At 34.7% G+C, this 16,421-nt stretch overlaps 1 protein-coding gene across 6 annotated transcripts in view; it reads right to left on the minus strand.

Moving 5' to 3' along the window:
* LOC149780242 (dynamin-1-like) overlaps positions 1-16,421 on the minus strand; it is a 129,506-nt gene that overhangs the window by 88,313 nt on the left and 24,772 nt on the right. For all 6 annotated transcript variants that reach the window (XR_016415034.1, XM_089937014.1, XM_089937015.1 and 3 more), the window contains exons 4-8: positions 9,033-9,236; positions 7,804-7,902; positions 6,623-6,926; positions 2,867-3,002; positions 439-506 (exon numbers count right to left, since the gene is read on the minus strand). Coding sequence is in view for 5 of the 6 variants with exons in the window: in XM_089937014.1 (XP_089793140.1) it covers positions 439-506; positions 2,867-3,002; positions 6,623-6,926; positions 7,804-7,902; positions 9,033-9,236 (811 nt within the window). In the remaining variant the exon portion in view is untranslated. The remainder of the gene's footprint in view (positions 1-438; positions 507-2,866; positions 3,003-6,622; positions 6,927-7,803; positions 7,903-9,032; positions 9,237-16,421) is intronic.

The following is a 16,421-nucleotide window of genomic DNA, read 5'->3' on the forward strand; positions in this document are numbered from 1 at the left end:
TTCCGCCAATGTGGGTATGTGAGAAAGCTTGCCAGTAGCTTCTCGTGGGTCGGTGGTTCTTTCAGGGGTTTTCCCGGGTTCTTCCTCCACCATTAATACTGGCCGCCATGCATAGCTTATCGTGTGCTGAGAAATGGCATTAAACCCCACAACAACAACAACAACATGCCCCTTACACAAATATGGCAGGGGGCATATAAACAATTGTATATAGTATTACTGGATCTTATTCTGGCAAACAAATGTTTTTATCCTAGTAAGTTACCAATAAATTTTCCAGGTCTGACTTTCATATTAATTCTTTACTTTTCTTATAAACTGCTTTGGAAGTCATATGTTTGTAGCTTCCACTTGACAACTAGAAATGAAGCTGATACATGTTATGTTTAAAAGTGTGAATCCACAAAAAGCTCTATAAAATTTTAATCTGATACTGACCTTATACCATGAATGTTCTTGATAGCATAGCTGATTTCCCTGCGCAGTTCTTTTTCATCAAACTCCATCTGAAAGGGATATTTATTTGACATGAAGAAAAAATTATAGGTCGGATGAGTAAAATAAAAGTATTATTTCTCATTTATAACAAGACTAATACAGTTTTGGAACACCTGATTCTGTAAGGGCTCTTCCGTTTAAATAAACATGCATGGTACCCAGGGAAGGCATCTGTTTTGAAATAGATCATTTCTGTAATTACTCGGAGTTTATATGAAAATAATTTTAAAAATTCAAAATTGTGTGACTAGCCCCTTTTGAAAGTGCCTTCCTTAGGTCTCATTGATAAAGCTTAATTGGTGACAATAAAACTAAAATCAATATCCTCATATCCACACAAAGACCCTTATTCGTTGACTGAAAAGAGGATCACTATATTTAAAGCATTCTATTCTGAAGATCTTAATTTAGCTAGCTTCATGTACAAACCAAGTAGTGACTGGCTTTAACTAGTAATCATGTACGCAGTTGGTTTCAACATAACCGAATCATATCATAATAATCATTGATACATAAAACAACTCTAAAAATTTAAAATGAAGTTTGTCTTTAGTAGTTATCCTTAGATGCCTAATCAGCAGTTGTAAAATCCATGAAAATCATCTTGATTTAAGACATGTGGAAAGGAAACAAGAACACACGAGACTGAAAATATAATGCTTTCTTTTAATAATTGTATTTTCTTCTATTTGGCATCCTGAGCTGATCCAAATTAACATGAATTACTCCCAGTAATGAGGCTCATGCATTCCACAAAATATCTAAATTTAATCAGAATTCAAAATAAAGTTAATCCAGTAGAAAACTGCTACTTTTGGTTTAACTACCTGGTAAAACATCCAGTACAATGGTAACCGCAAACAACTCCCAGTGACACAAGTTTTTAGCTTTACTGATTAAAAATAGCCTCTATAATAACTTTATCCTGTCAAGAATAATGGTCCAATTTGAAACTGATTACAACAAAAGTAAAGTCGATCAATGTTTTCAGTATTTCCTGGAATTTTCTAACAAGCACCTTCACAACTATGATGTATCAATGAAAACAGTACTGTGCAAAAAGCATCCATAAGATACTGATCAGCTGAATACATAAGCAATTCAGTGTTGTTCCTGCCTAAAGCTATTTGTAGAAAACACGTATTAAAAGCAATATAATGGATATTCAAATGGTTTTAAAGCAGCAGTGACCAATACGAATTAGGTAACAAAATTAACCTCTAAGTAAGTTATATTCCTGCTAGATTAACAAGCACATAGCAGAAATTTGGTCATATTATAATTCTAACCCTGTTTAATTATAACAAATTCTGAACTGAAGCTTCATTAGAATAGAACCAACAGCACTCTATCCATGCCTTTTGGAGTTTCAGTTTGATCCTCGATTCAAACATGATCAGTTTCATCAGTTGCCAAACAATCGTTAGTGGTTTCATTCACTACCAACACCACCTTATTTAAATGACCAAACTGCAATAAGAACATATAAGTTGCTAGATCACGGTCTACAAACTGCAAGATAAATGAGCTCATCATCTACAAATTTCAAGATCATGGTTTACAAGTTGCTAGAAAATGGTCTACAAATTTCTAAACTATGGTCTACAAACTTCCAGATCATGACCAAAAATGTTTAATCATGATCTGCAAATTGCTCGATTTTGGTCTAATAGTTGCTAGATCTTGGTCTGCATATTAGTAGATCACGGCCTGTAAGTTGCATTCATGGTCTACAGCTGACAGATTATGGTCTTTATTACTACCTCAAGGTCTGCAAGTTGCTAGATCAAGGTCTGCAAGTTGACAGATTATGGTCTAGTCTACATGTTGCTAAATCATCATCAATAAGTTAGTAGATTACGGTATATAATTTACTAAATCTTGGTAAACTATTTGCTAGATCTCAATAAAACAATTTGCTAGATCTCAGTAAAACTATTTGCTAGATCTCAGTAAAACAATTTGCTAGATCTCAGTAAAACTATTTGCTAGATCTCAGTAAAACAATTTGCTAGATCTCAGTAAAACCATTTGCTAGATCTCAGTAAAACAATTTGTTAGATCTCAAAAAAACTATTTGCTAGATCTCAGTAAAACTATTTGCTAGATCTCAGTAAAACAATTTGCTTGATCTCAGTAAAACAATTTACTAGATCTCAGTAAAACTATTTGCTAGATCTCAGGAAAACAATTTGCTGGATCTTGTTTAATAATTTGCTAGATCTTAGTAAACAATTTGCTAAATCATGGTCCAGAAGGTGCTAGATGATGGTCAATAATGTTGCTATATCATGGTCTACAAGTTGTTTGATACTTGTACAGTTGACAATAAAATGGATAAGTTTTATTCAATTCTACCCCATCTCACCTTGACTAGCTCAAATGGAAATCTTTCATGGAAAACTCTGTTAATTTTGGCACCTCCTGAGAGCTCCTTTGTATTGATTTCAGATCCAGACCCTTCTATATTCTTTTCAAAGTCTATACTAAACTGCTGAACCATTCTGGAACAGAAAAAGATAATGTTAAACATTTTACATAATATATATAAATGCATACTCTATAAAGCTGTATTTATCCATATAACACAACCAATAATATAAAAACAAAAGGAGAAGGTCAAAAATATTCCAGCCTTTTCATTATCTTTTGATGTTTCTTGCTCATGTCAAAAATACAAGACCGGGACAATTCAACAAAAGAACAATAAAAAATGTGTTTCTGAACACAGTTATCCCATCACAGTGGCTGTAATCGCCTAAATGCAATTAATAATTTAACCATGGTGTAAACACACCTGCCAACCCTGATGAGTCCGTCTCAGTAAGGCAGGTGAATTTTTTCCATAAGATTGACCAGTTTTCAATAAGGTGTAACAAAATTCAATAACTGCTATAATTGTAAAGCTGGAAAACGTAGTCAAAAGTTCGACTCTGTGACGATGAACATTATGTTCATCTGAAAAGTTTGTAAAGTACGAGAAGACTTTATTTACCACTAGTACAGTTACACAAACTTTAGTTCCAAACCCTAGCAATATTCAATGGCTAGTTGACATCTCTCAACATGACGTAATTCTTAGAAATTCTTTTTCCATTTCACATGACAACAATCATATCTCCCCCACAAGACACTCAAACTGGCATGTGATGTGCAACAGACATAATTGTGTCCTTTCCAGCTTTTATTCACAAGAACCCAAATATTCCATTTTATTATTTTGTGTTGATTTTTAACACTTTTCTAGAGGCTTATTTTCCCAGTCATCTTAAACATGCATTGCTTTCTGGACACCAATTTAAAAAAATTCTATAATCAACAGTTTGATCATGCAGATGCTTGGCATTAACAAATAGGTGCAGTTTAAAGCCTCAGGGGTGCTGCTGTTAAGTTAGCCTGGTTCCCTGACTAATTTCATTAATTCTAATATGAAACCGGATCCAAATCAAACACGGATGAACCTATTATCTCAATTTTTTGCCAACTAATTTCTTTCTAAAAGTTTTTGGTTGTATGCCGTAGTCTGTATTTTAAGGGTAATTTTCCTAAGTCTTACAGCAAAATCGCAAGGGCTTTCAGGTCTGTGAACAGACTGACAGATAAGGTTAAGACTATATGTACCTACTACTGTCATCAAGGGGCATAAAAATGATCAGTGATGGAAAAGTCTATGGTTGCAATGTTATAATTTGTAAAAGCAGATTTTTTAGGCTTTCTACTAATGAGAACACATTTATCATTAATTAAAATTGATTAAAATTCTTCCCATACCAAATATCATATCTATTCACAAATACTGTCAAAGCTTAAATAAAGATTTCTTTTCCTTGATCCATAGGATCACCATAACATTTTTACTGATCCTGCTTAAATTTCACTCATCAGGCAGATATTACCCCCATGCATTTTCATATTTCTCCAAATACTCAGTATAGAAAGTGTTCATCATCACATCCTTTTCTGGGTAAACCATTCATATTCATTATTGCTGAATTTCTGGTACTTTCACACACTTCTCTCTTTATCACGTTTACAAACGGTGCTCTTTCTTGTCATCATCTAATTTCTGATTTTGTTGGCAGCTGCACATATTCAAAAAACTTCAACAGCTTTCCAATTGTCACCACACAATGCAGAGAAAGTTTATCAACAATAAAACCCAGTATTCAGTATGATTGTACTTTATCTATTGAGTTGGTCAATATTAACCTGACATCATTTATTATCATTAGTATTAAAATTTGTGCTTTGGGCCAGGTTGCAACACTAGTCCTGTGCGCATGCTGACTGTTGTGATGATCAGTACTATGATTTACTTGATTTATGGAAGAACATGTGGCCATTCCTGGATCAGTTATTCATTTATCTCATCAAGTTCAGGGTTTTTGCATGTATTCAATTCATACATATGTTGCTCACTCTAAGTTAATTTGGTTTACGCACTTTCATTTTAACACGATTTAGAATGAAGAAATAACAATCAATTTGCATCACTGCAATTGTTTTTACACCTTTGTGCTGAAACTCTTGCCAGCTCATGTACATCCATTTACATTACTTCCAATTTACACAATTTTGATTTATGCCATACCCTCAGGAATACACATGACATAAATCAAGCATCACCTGAAGCATATAAATTAACCATGAATGGGAATACCATCCCAAATTTTGTCAGGTATGTCTGACAGTTGACTACTTGTTAAATTTAATGGCAACTGGCAGAACTTTTTACTGATCCAACTGATTTGTGAGTGGTAGGGATTTTGTTGCCTGCTGGCAAATTTAATGATCTAAGATTAGTGGATTAGCATTATTTTCAAGTCCTGCACTGTGCACCCAACTGTGGACTTTTTAAACCCAGATCTAGTGTTGCATTATGCACTAGCAGATCAGGCCTGGTTTGTGGAGTTTTTCTTAAGGCCTTCCAAAAGTTTTCAATACATATTTTGCTTACTTTTTCCCTATTTAACTTTTCTTACCACTGCATAAATAGGTTCAAAACCAGGAAAGAAAGAAAAAAAACACCAACCAACACAAAGTTGGAAAAGGCACTGACTTGTTGATGCTCCCAAAAATTAGTACAATGTGATAGCAGATGAATGTAGCAATGTGACTGTCTTGTACTTTTCATTTCATATGCAACATATTAATGCCCTTTCTCCCACACTGGAAACAACAATAACTTTCTCACATGTTTTGTACATCATTTCAAGTTTGCCCCCTCTCCCCCCTGCAATGTGGACCACACTACACCTCTGAATTGTAAACATAGCTAATTCCTAGTCAGGTCACATTGCCAACTAAATTATTAAATTAGTCATCCATTTGTATATTTCACTACCGTTCCCCTAAACCAAATGAACACTTCTCCATTTCATAACTACTGATAAAATCCTAAAGAACTTTTTAAAAATTAATATAAAGCATTATAATATTTCCAAGAAAAGTAATATGGGCTATTCAATTTAAATGTACTTATAATATTATTTTTTTGTAGAAGGTGAGATTTTAACCTGTACGATTCTTCTTTTTTTTAACTATATAATTCACGATCGCTCTGGTTACCTAAGTTGTTAGAGCATCCACTTCAGATGCAGGAGGTCTAAGTTTTGAACCATGGCCGAGTCATACCAAAGACTTACAAAAATGGTACTAACAGCTGCTTCACTTGGCAATCAGCACCAAGAGGTTAGTGTTAGGACTGATCGGCCTGGTGTCTGGGTAATGTGACTGGGTGGGACATGATGCTACATGTATGCGGCATGGTGACCCAGTGCTAAAAATCGTTAACAACTGCCACATGGCAGACATAGTGATATGACTGGAAAATTGTTAAAGCTTGGTTAAAAATCAAACTCATAATCACACTGTATAATTTTAATCATTTTCAAGAGGTTTTAGCTGTAAATTACAGTTGTCATTCATCCCTCTCTATGCTGTCTTAAATACGATGATTTGTTTTCTTTCCAAAAATTGTACATCTATTTTGTCATCATATAGGGTTTCTACATACATGACGTTTAAATGACAATAGGACAATTTTTAAGACATACCCAAAAAGTGCAAATCACTGCAATCCTGTATCAAGATTAAAACTGAAAGATTGTCATTATAAACTTACTGCATCAAAGCTTTGGTTTTCCTGGCTGGATCATCTGGTCTAAAATTCTTATACTCCTCAACATCTTTTTCCATTGACAAAAGCTGGGACTGAAGTCTATTCCGCAATGCTGGCAGTGTGTCACGGATATGATTGGTCAGTTGCTGGTTCAGAACACGTTGTAGATATGGTGTGCCCATACGGTCTGCCATATGTCGATATGAAGGATGGCTAAGGAAAAATTTTCTTTCTGCTGCGAGAGCAGCTCGAATATCTTTCCTACCTTCTATGTCCTTCTGACTTCTGTTCACCACACCAATATAACCTGAAAAAAAACAGAAGAATATATATAAAACAAAAAAATATTAATTAATAAATGTGTAAATTTCCATGTTGTTAAATCTGTGTAATTTTCCAAATATAAAAAATAACATAACGGGAATTCATTTATTTTCATTATCAATTTCCATGGTTTTGGGCATCAAGGCATCAAGTTATCACAGAAGTGGTGTATAAGGACAGTATGAAAGTCAACAAGTTACTTTGAAAGGGCTAATGTGATGAGATGACACGCATAATTTAATTAAAAACAAGGAAATTTGTTCAATATTTGTCACTTTTACCATCTGCATGCTAAAAATTGGGTCAATGAAAATCCTCTTGATTTGAAGTCAAAACTCCTGACCAAATTTTGTAAATCTCCTGATCTATCATCCTAAGCTCACCTCTCTCTTCACATGTATGCTGAGCTGAACTGCAAAGGTCAAGTTTCTATTCATATTGTATAAACCGCTAAAACCACAATGCTGGTTACAAGGACCTGATAAAATGTAGCGATTTGATACTGACAGAACATAAGACAATAACTCCAACAAAACTGGCTCTTTAAAAATCTCATGTACATATAACTGGCAATTTGCCTACACAATGGCATCAAAATATGTTTGTAGTAAATCTCTGTTCAAAACTGGTCATAAGAATTTGCAATATGATGGGAAAAGTGGGATTATACATCAAAAGTTTTTCAAAGTAATACTATTATCATGCATAGATGTCCCTCTCGCCACACACATGCATGCACCTGTGTGTGTGTGTGTGTGCACACACATGTAGGTGACGTGTGTGCACACACACACACACACACACACACACACAATGTGCATGCATGCATGCACACACCATTGGCATGTACATATTCTTACCTCTCCTAAGTGGAAGTAATTTATTCTCCAGTATTTCTCTAGCATCTGTCCCTTCATCCATCAAATCTATTTTTGTGATAACACCAATCGTCCTTACACCTGTAAGAGATAATGATAATTGTTCTTGTTTTCTTTATTTTTTATGAATACATCTGATGGTTAAACTACTTTTCCAGTCCATATCATTTCTATGGACTGGTGGTTCCTCTCTAAGAAAAAAAAAAGACTTCTCATCCCCCTACCCCATCTGTGAAAAGTAGATCATGGATATCCTTATTATATGATAGTAAATTCATCCAACAAAGTATTCTCATCCTGGTGTAACATATTCTTAAATTCTATGCAAAATGATTGATTACCAAGAGATTTACTTGATTCTGGACTTTTAACTCAGAAAAGCTGAAGTTAATCATATGGACTGTTTTCTTGTCATCGATACACTAGCTCAGTACTAAAATTCATTCCAATAGTCACCTCATTTTTCCCAACAAATTAGTTATTTGTTTTGTGTACCAGAAGTGAGCTTTGCTATGAAATTTACTTATCCCAATCTTGTTCATTTAGCTTTTGTCCTCACACTCTAATCTAGTTTTTGTTTCTTTAATAAAATTACCCATTTCTGATTTTTTTTCCCCCGACAAACATTTGACTGAATGCTGAATTATGCATTTCTGTCTTAAAAGTTAAAAAATAAAGCTACATTGTTTTTGAACTAAATTATTTTTTTATAGCAGATCCTTCCACTTTTTCAAACAATAAAAAATTATAAATATATAAACTTTACTGAGATCTATGGGAGAAAAGGATTTAATATTTAAAGGATTCATATACACATTCACATTTCAATAAAATAACTAACTTCAGGATAAAATTATGAATTTTCTGAGGAAACATATTTCCATCAAAATCTAATGCACATATCTCTAATGAGATGACACTAGTAGTATGTAACATAATCACTGATGACTTCTGAGAATTTTCTCCTAAGACAATGTAAACCATCACATTATAATATTTATTATTGACCATTAATAATTTGCTGCATATTATGTCATTAACATGCTCAAAAACATCACTAAAATTGAATGCTACTGAAATGTACACTAATACTAATACTACAAAAATATTAAGATATTTTGGTCAGTTTTTTTTTCTTTTCTTTACATGACCAATAATAATCTTTTTCCACTTACAGACAATACTCTTAAGTAGACCTTTATTTTTCTCACCTTGTGGATCTACCTCTTTTGCAATCTTGAGAGCATCAGAGTTGGCAAGATCCGAGTTGGCAGGTGAGACAGCCAGAATGAGACAACTCTCCTTTGAGATGAATTCTAAAAGCATTGCACGAATCTGTGCCTCAATGTCTACTGGCTGATCCCCAACTGGAACTTTGGTCATACCAGGAAGGTCAATTAATGTTAAATTTAACACTGCAAGACAAAAGTTACACAATGATTAGATGGGATATTCTTTAACTTTTCATATTTGATTTAAATGAAGGAAGCTAAATAGGCATGCAACAGTCCCGTTATGGATGGCAACTATCTAAGTTATCTCAAGCTTGCTTCATGATTATGTCATAATGAACTAGATGGTGATGTAATGACAAGATGTCATAATTTTAATTTTGGATGTTTCTGACAAACAATGCAAAGAACAAATAGCTTCAAAATGAATAAATTCAGCATACAGATGCACATTGTAAGCAAGGATCCTGAAATTCTGATGTTGTTGTTGTTGTGGGGTTTAACGCCATTTTTCAGCACACAAAAGGCTCTGCATGGCGGCCAGTATTAATGGTGGAGGAAGAACCCGGGAAAACCCCAAGAAGAACCACTGACCCACGAGAAGCTACTGGCAAGCTTTCTCACATACCCACATTGGCTGAATCCTGGACTCGAACCCACGCAGACAGAGGTGAGATGGCAGTGATCCGTAATGGAGAGCGCTTTAGACCACTCGAGGCCCCGCTGAAATTCTGACATCTCCTGTCAGATTTTTTTCCCCAAAAAGTTTACATGGCAGCCAGATTTGCGATGACAACTCACCACATTACAATGGAGCACATGGTGTCTAGGGCTGCACATCCTAAATGTCTATAGTATAGATCCTGGAGCATTCGTTTAAATACAGATGTTTTTCTCTGCATTTTTTCCCATTTTGCAGGACTGATGATAAGTAGCAAACAAATATCATTACTGAGAAACCAAACCAAACTTCTAAAATTTACTATACAACTGTTCACCTAAGAAATCAAGTTGTAAAGTTGCAAGCTATAAGCATAATCACCTTTGAATTTTACATCGCTGTGGTTATTTATCTGACACATTAATAGATAAATAAATCAAATAATATAAAATATTTGATATATCCTGTTGAACAGAGTCTGGTTGCTCACAGAATTTGTTTCATCTGTCAGTCATATCAACAATTCAGGATTCCTGTTTGCAAAGAATAGTATAACAATAAGATAAGGCAGTCTTAACCTACAAGTGGAAATCATGAAGAGAGCACCCCTGTAAACCATGAGACCTTGATGCCAAGGTACAAAAGTTAAGCAAGGATGTCACAGAATAAATTGTCTTAGCATCATATGATTCATCCAAAGTATGAAGAAATTCCATGAAAGGGTCAAAGAAATGTAAGCCAATGAAAAGACTTAATGCAGTTGTCTTTTAATGTGACCTTGACCCCATGGTCAAGGTATGGAGTGACCATGTTGACGACAATATGGTTTATGTCTTGGAGAAAGAAAGAAATAAAATCTTACCAAACAAACTCTCTGGGCAACTCCAGTAAAAGCTGCATAGGGTGCCCATGGAGGTTGTGCTAATGTCAACGAGATCCAGAGGCATTACAATCGAACTAAATTTCAGGATTAAAACTCAAGAAGGTCAACTGTGCATGCCAGCCAATAGCCTCATCAATGTCTATCACAGAAACATTACAGTCCAAGGCAAGGCTCAGAGACTGCCACTTTTGGCAGCAAAAAGGTAGTGGACAATGGATGTTCAAAATTAGCACAAATTTCCAATCGATTTCTTGTGGTGATGTGAGTGACATATTGTCAGTTCACAGTGTAAACTTAAAACTAGAGCCCCATGTCAACAGTACGAGGAGGTAGTGAAAAAGAATGATTGCCCTTTGTCTATAAAATACATACATGCCAATCCCTGGTGAGGAAAAAGTGTATTCCAAGTGGGAAAAAAGAGTGATCCGAGCAGAAAAAAAAGAGTAATCCACATATAACATGATAAAAATTCAATGAGCATATGTACAAAATGATTTATTTATCCCTCTCAACTTTTAACATCAAATTACTGCTTCATGTTTTCGTATATAACACTTTGAGCTTTAAAAAGCACCAGACTCTCATATTGCATTTCAAAACACTTTGTACCAGCTGAGACTATAAATGTTTTGCACACCAGTAGAGCACAAAGTGCTGGGTTAATAAAGAGCCTGGATCTAAATTCAGTTTTACTTTTGTTAACGATGCTGAACAATCTCTCACAGTCAGTATTAGAATGGTAAATAACCAATATTCCTTTCATAACCTGACAAAGAGGACATTTATATCTTCCAGTTAATGGGTCTTTTAGCTGGCAAATAAGATGAAAAAATCAACTCAGTCGCCATGAAGTACATTGTCAGGTAGAGTGCCAACTTAATACTTCAGGAGTTCTTCTAATTTATCAGCAGCCTTTCCTGCAGCATGGTGCATCATATGATAGAGACAACCTGATATCAACAACGATGGAGACATTTTTCAAAATATAGAATGCAACTCATCTATAAGAATTCCAGTCATCACTGATGCAGCATCAGCTGAAAACCCCATACAATTCTGCCTACCTATATTTATTCAAAGCATTATCAAGCAAATAAAAAATTGTTTTCTCCAGTGGAATCTACTGTTAATTCTGGCAATGAAAGAAGAGCACTCTGACTTTGCCCTTTATGTTGTCAAAGTCTCTTACACAGAGTGGGTACAACTTTTTGTCATCATAATCACTACCCCTGTCTGTTGCAATACTAAATGACCCAATTTTCATGGCTTCTGCAATTTTAAGTGAAGTATCTTCTGCTAAACACCTAACAATATTAGATGATTTTATTCTTGCACATGCATATTTTCTGCAACTTTGGAATGAGGAAACATCCGTCTGAACTAAGGACCAATGTAGTCTTCTACAGCTAGGGGTAGTCCATGCTCTTTTAAGAACTCGGTATATAATGCATCTGCATTTATAAAATTTGTATCCACAATTTAGTTCTGCTGTAAAAAAAGTTACCTTAGTACTGGAGTTAGTAAAACAAGCTAATTCAAGGTATCTTTGTTTTACCACCATGACCAATATTAAAATCCTTTCCACACAGCCCGCAAGGGGCATGAAGCTGCCCTAGAATGGAATGCTGTAGTATGTAGCTCATGTATTCATCTCTGAATCGATATTTCATCTTTTCTAATCCATCTGTGAAATTACTTGAAAAACATTTTTGCTCTAACACACGCACTGACTAGAATAAATCTAACTTGACTTTTAGTGCCAAATACCTACAGACTGGTTCTGTACCAGTTATCAATTTGAAAAAAGAATCTGCCAGCAAAGATTACAAGTTAGAAAATCAGTCTGTTCTCTCCTAACTAAGCCATACAGCTGCTATAAATAGAAACCGAGACCAAAAGTTTGAAAGTAGAACCAGCCTACTTCTTGGAAATATGGCAACTGCTATAAATAGAACATAATACTGTTAGGAGAGTGCATGTAAGTCTACGAACAAGCGTACTCTTATGTCGTACTTACAAAGAAGCTGTCTTTTCTAGAATACAGTCTGTGGGATTAATGGGATGTTAATAAAAATGAGAAAACAAATTATTTTTTTTGGAGGGGGATATATTGAAAACGCGTAATCTGAATACATTTACGCGTAAGGCGTAATTTAGTGGAAACAAACGTAATGATTATGCCAAAAGCGTATGGTAGGCATGTATGTAAATATAGACAAGACAGACAAATTTTGTTTTATTTTGGTAGGACTTGATTTGGGAGGAAGTATGGCTTATAATCCTAATGTTAATGTGACCAAGTAATGTATTCAAAGAAGAATGGAATTTTCTGTGCCATTTTCAACTGACCCAGTACATGCATGACGTGCACACTTTCATCCATGAGCTTTCACATTAAACGGAAGTGTTCCCATTCGTATAGCAATGAATGTTAATCATGCAATAACAACCTTGGTACACATATATGCAGTCCTGATGTGTGCCCTATATTACGTATAATAAACTGTACTTGTAGCTGGGAATCAATGTTACTTCATTTCTACTGATTTCTCAAAGACAACAAAAAAAACCTGATAAAACATGACCAATACATGAAATCTTTAAGAATGGCATGGGTAGACTTATTGACAATCTGATTAACATCATATCTCCACTATCGTACGTGAAGATCCGACAGCGATCACTTAGGGATCATGTTCTGGTAACTAATGTCATTATCATAATCACTAATTTTATCAGCCAATCAAATGAAGTGTCACAGAATAAGGCAAGAAATAACTTGGTTTTGCCTTAGAATGATTTAATCATTTTCACTGTACATGCATACGTTACCTTGGGTGGATAATTGTTTTTCTAGGTAAGCAAATGAACCAGCATCTATCTCAATGTAGATCACTGGTGGCAAGAGACACTAAAAGCAGGGTATGCACAGGTATTTTACCCTGTAGATCCAAGGCAAGTTTCTTTTCTAACTGACACACTGGTCTTTTGGATTTTGTCAAGGAGTGAACATTCTCCATTTCTGTCCTCCAGCCATAGGGGTAAGTGTTATATTTGTATTTTATTTGATATGTGAAGTATATTCAGTTTTTAATGTCATAACGTGAAATGATGCCTTTACTACAAAGCAGATTGGAAACTTTTGAATTGTTACAAGTTGCTATTGGGATTTAATTTAGTAGCATGTATCTATAGATTTTAATTCTGTACCTGTTATTATGACCAGTTTAGTTTTATTGTAGCTGTCTGTATGTATGTCTATATATATGTCTGTAAGCATGGTGGATCCAAGAAGGGTGGGTGTGGCCAATACAGGTGGACCAACCCAATTCAGAAGAACTGTGTGCTGTCTGTACGTATGTGTGTGCTGGTATATCAGGCCATCTGTCTGGCCATCTGTGTGTCTATATGGGCATGGAAGATGATGTAACCATCAAGGCCATATGAAGACGAAACCACTCATTTGTAAACTTGTGCGCATGATGGATTGATGAAGGGTGTCTGTGGCCGATACAAGTGTGGGCAAACCCAAGAATTTGGGAGAACTGTGTGGTTTGTCAGCGGACACATTTGCAAGTTTTTACAAATATTTACGAATCATACGGCTGTACAAATGACCAAGTTTGTTTCAATTGATTGCTGTTTCAATTAAGGACAATTGGGACATTTGAATTACACGAGATTATTTGAATCTTAATTTCATTACGTGAGATTATTTGAATCTTACTTTCATTACATAAGATTATATGAATTTTACAATCATATATTTGAATAAATGAATCATTTCATTTTTTTTCCTATTTGTGAATGTATGGATAAAGTAATTAAATGAGACAGATGTATAGAGGGTGAAAGAATAGAATATATACATTTTTATTAATTCATTTCATAAATTTCCATCTTTCATCACATTGTGTTATGTTATCATTTGATCCAAGCATCCATTCAGGTCTATCCTGTTATGTGAAGTCTTATATCTTTGCATTTAGGATTCTGAGCAGTTATGGCTGAAGAGCATCAATGTGTGCTGAATGAAATCATTCCCTTTCATATTTCTGCCATCTCACCTCTGTCTGCGTGGGTTCAAGTCTCGGGCTCGGCAAATGTGGATATGTGAGAAAGCTTGCCGGTAGCTTCTCGTGGGTCAGTGGTTCTTTCCAGGGTTTTCCCGGTTCTTCCTCCACCATTAATACTGGCCGCCATGTATAGCCTATCTTGTGCTGAAAAATGGCGTTAAACCCTATAACAATAACAACAACATATTTCTGAAAGCTGCATTTTCATTTTTAGTGGTCACCAGAACATGACCCCTACATGGTTGCTGTCAGATCTTCATGCAGCACAGTGGATATCTGATTTTAATCTAACTGGACTGAATCTTTGACTATACTGTACTAATAATGTATCAAGTGTACAGTACAGATCCAGGTCAAAAGTGACATGAGATTTTGAATTTCATATGAATGGAAGCATTGTACTCCTTTGGGTTTTTGTTATAAAAGAAAATATAAGACTAGCTTCATAGATGAAAAATGTATTTTAAAAAAAACACATGGTAAAGATTTACAATATTTGCAGCTGTCACTAATAAATTCTTCTGAACATCAGAATTGTTTTCTATGGTACTAAATATATAAAAGTTATGACGTATTTAATTATGCATTACTTTCTCCAGTACAATAAACTTTTATGTGTGAAATCCCCATTTTTGTAATCCTGGGTATATAAAAACCCTTAAATCAGAGAAAATAGTGGACACAATGATATGGCAGCTATAACAAAACATGACTGGCAGCTATGAACTCCAACCAAAATGCTATAATGAGACATCTGTAATCACTAATTTTAGAAAATGTCCTTCATCAGTAGATGTCATTTACCATACAATGAGTTGTCTTGCGAGACTAGATTAAATGAACATTAAATACCTTCCTTTGACCCAACCCCACAAAAAGTGACATCAATCCCCAAAAGACCTATTGCCACTTGTCATTCATGCTGTTTGATTAACCAAGTGAGCATAAATTAGATGCATCTCCAGGTATCATTTACATCCATGATTTCCTCCGACAAGCTGATTGTCATAACAAAATGGGATATTACAAATATTTACAAATTTTGCAATGGCTCATATATTTTTGATCTATAATGGTAAAAGGGAGCCAAAGAGGACTTTGTAATTCTGACAGTCACTATCTAGATCATGTAAATGGAGAAGTTAGATTTATTCCTTTCCTGAAACCTAGATGAAACCTACTTGGATAAAGACTTGTAGTCTCCCACATGATCAGCTGAGCACTGGCACAAATGATGGAAATTACTAAATTTGTTTCCACAAAAGAATGTACAAATATGCAAGAATTAATGTGTTTAGAATATGGGTAGAGACACACACACCCTAAATTCGGGTTCTGTTGTATTGTTTCTTCTATAGGAAGCACTGAACCGAGATAACATGATTTTGAAAATTTATCCTTTAATGTTGGTTTATCTCAAAAATAATCATTTTGATTATACAGACACTTGATAGACTCCTCACTTTCAAAAACTGAGCTGAGGAGGGATGAGGGATGAAAATTTTAATTTAATAAAGAAAAAAGACTGGTTTCAGATAGTCATGTTCAATACAGTAAGCATGTATCTACATGTATAATTAAAACTCCATCTCACAGAGTAGAACTTTAAAATTATTATGCACAGCAGTATACCTCAAAGCAGCAACTATTTACTATTTTGTTTATAGTTATCATTATTTACCTCAAAGGCAGCATAAACAAAAGTCAATTAATAAAGATAAGACTGTATACTAAACACAACTGTATAC

Source organism: Sinohyriopsis cumingii, chromosome 16 (assembly GCF_028554795.1).
Source record: "Sinohyriopsis cumingii isolate HCF-2022 chromosome 16, ASM2855479v2, whole genome shotgun sequence".
In the NCBI taxonomy this organism is placed as follows: Eukaryota; Metazoa; Mollusca; class Bivalvia; order Unionida; family Unionidae; genus Sinohyriopsis; species Sinohyriopsis cumingii.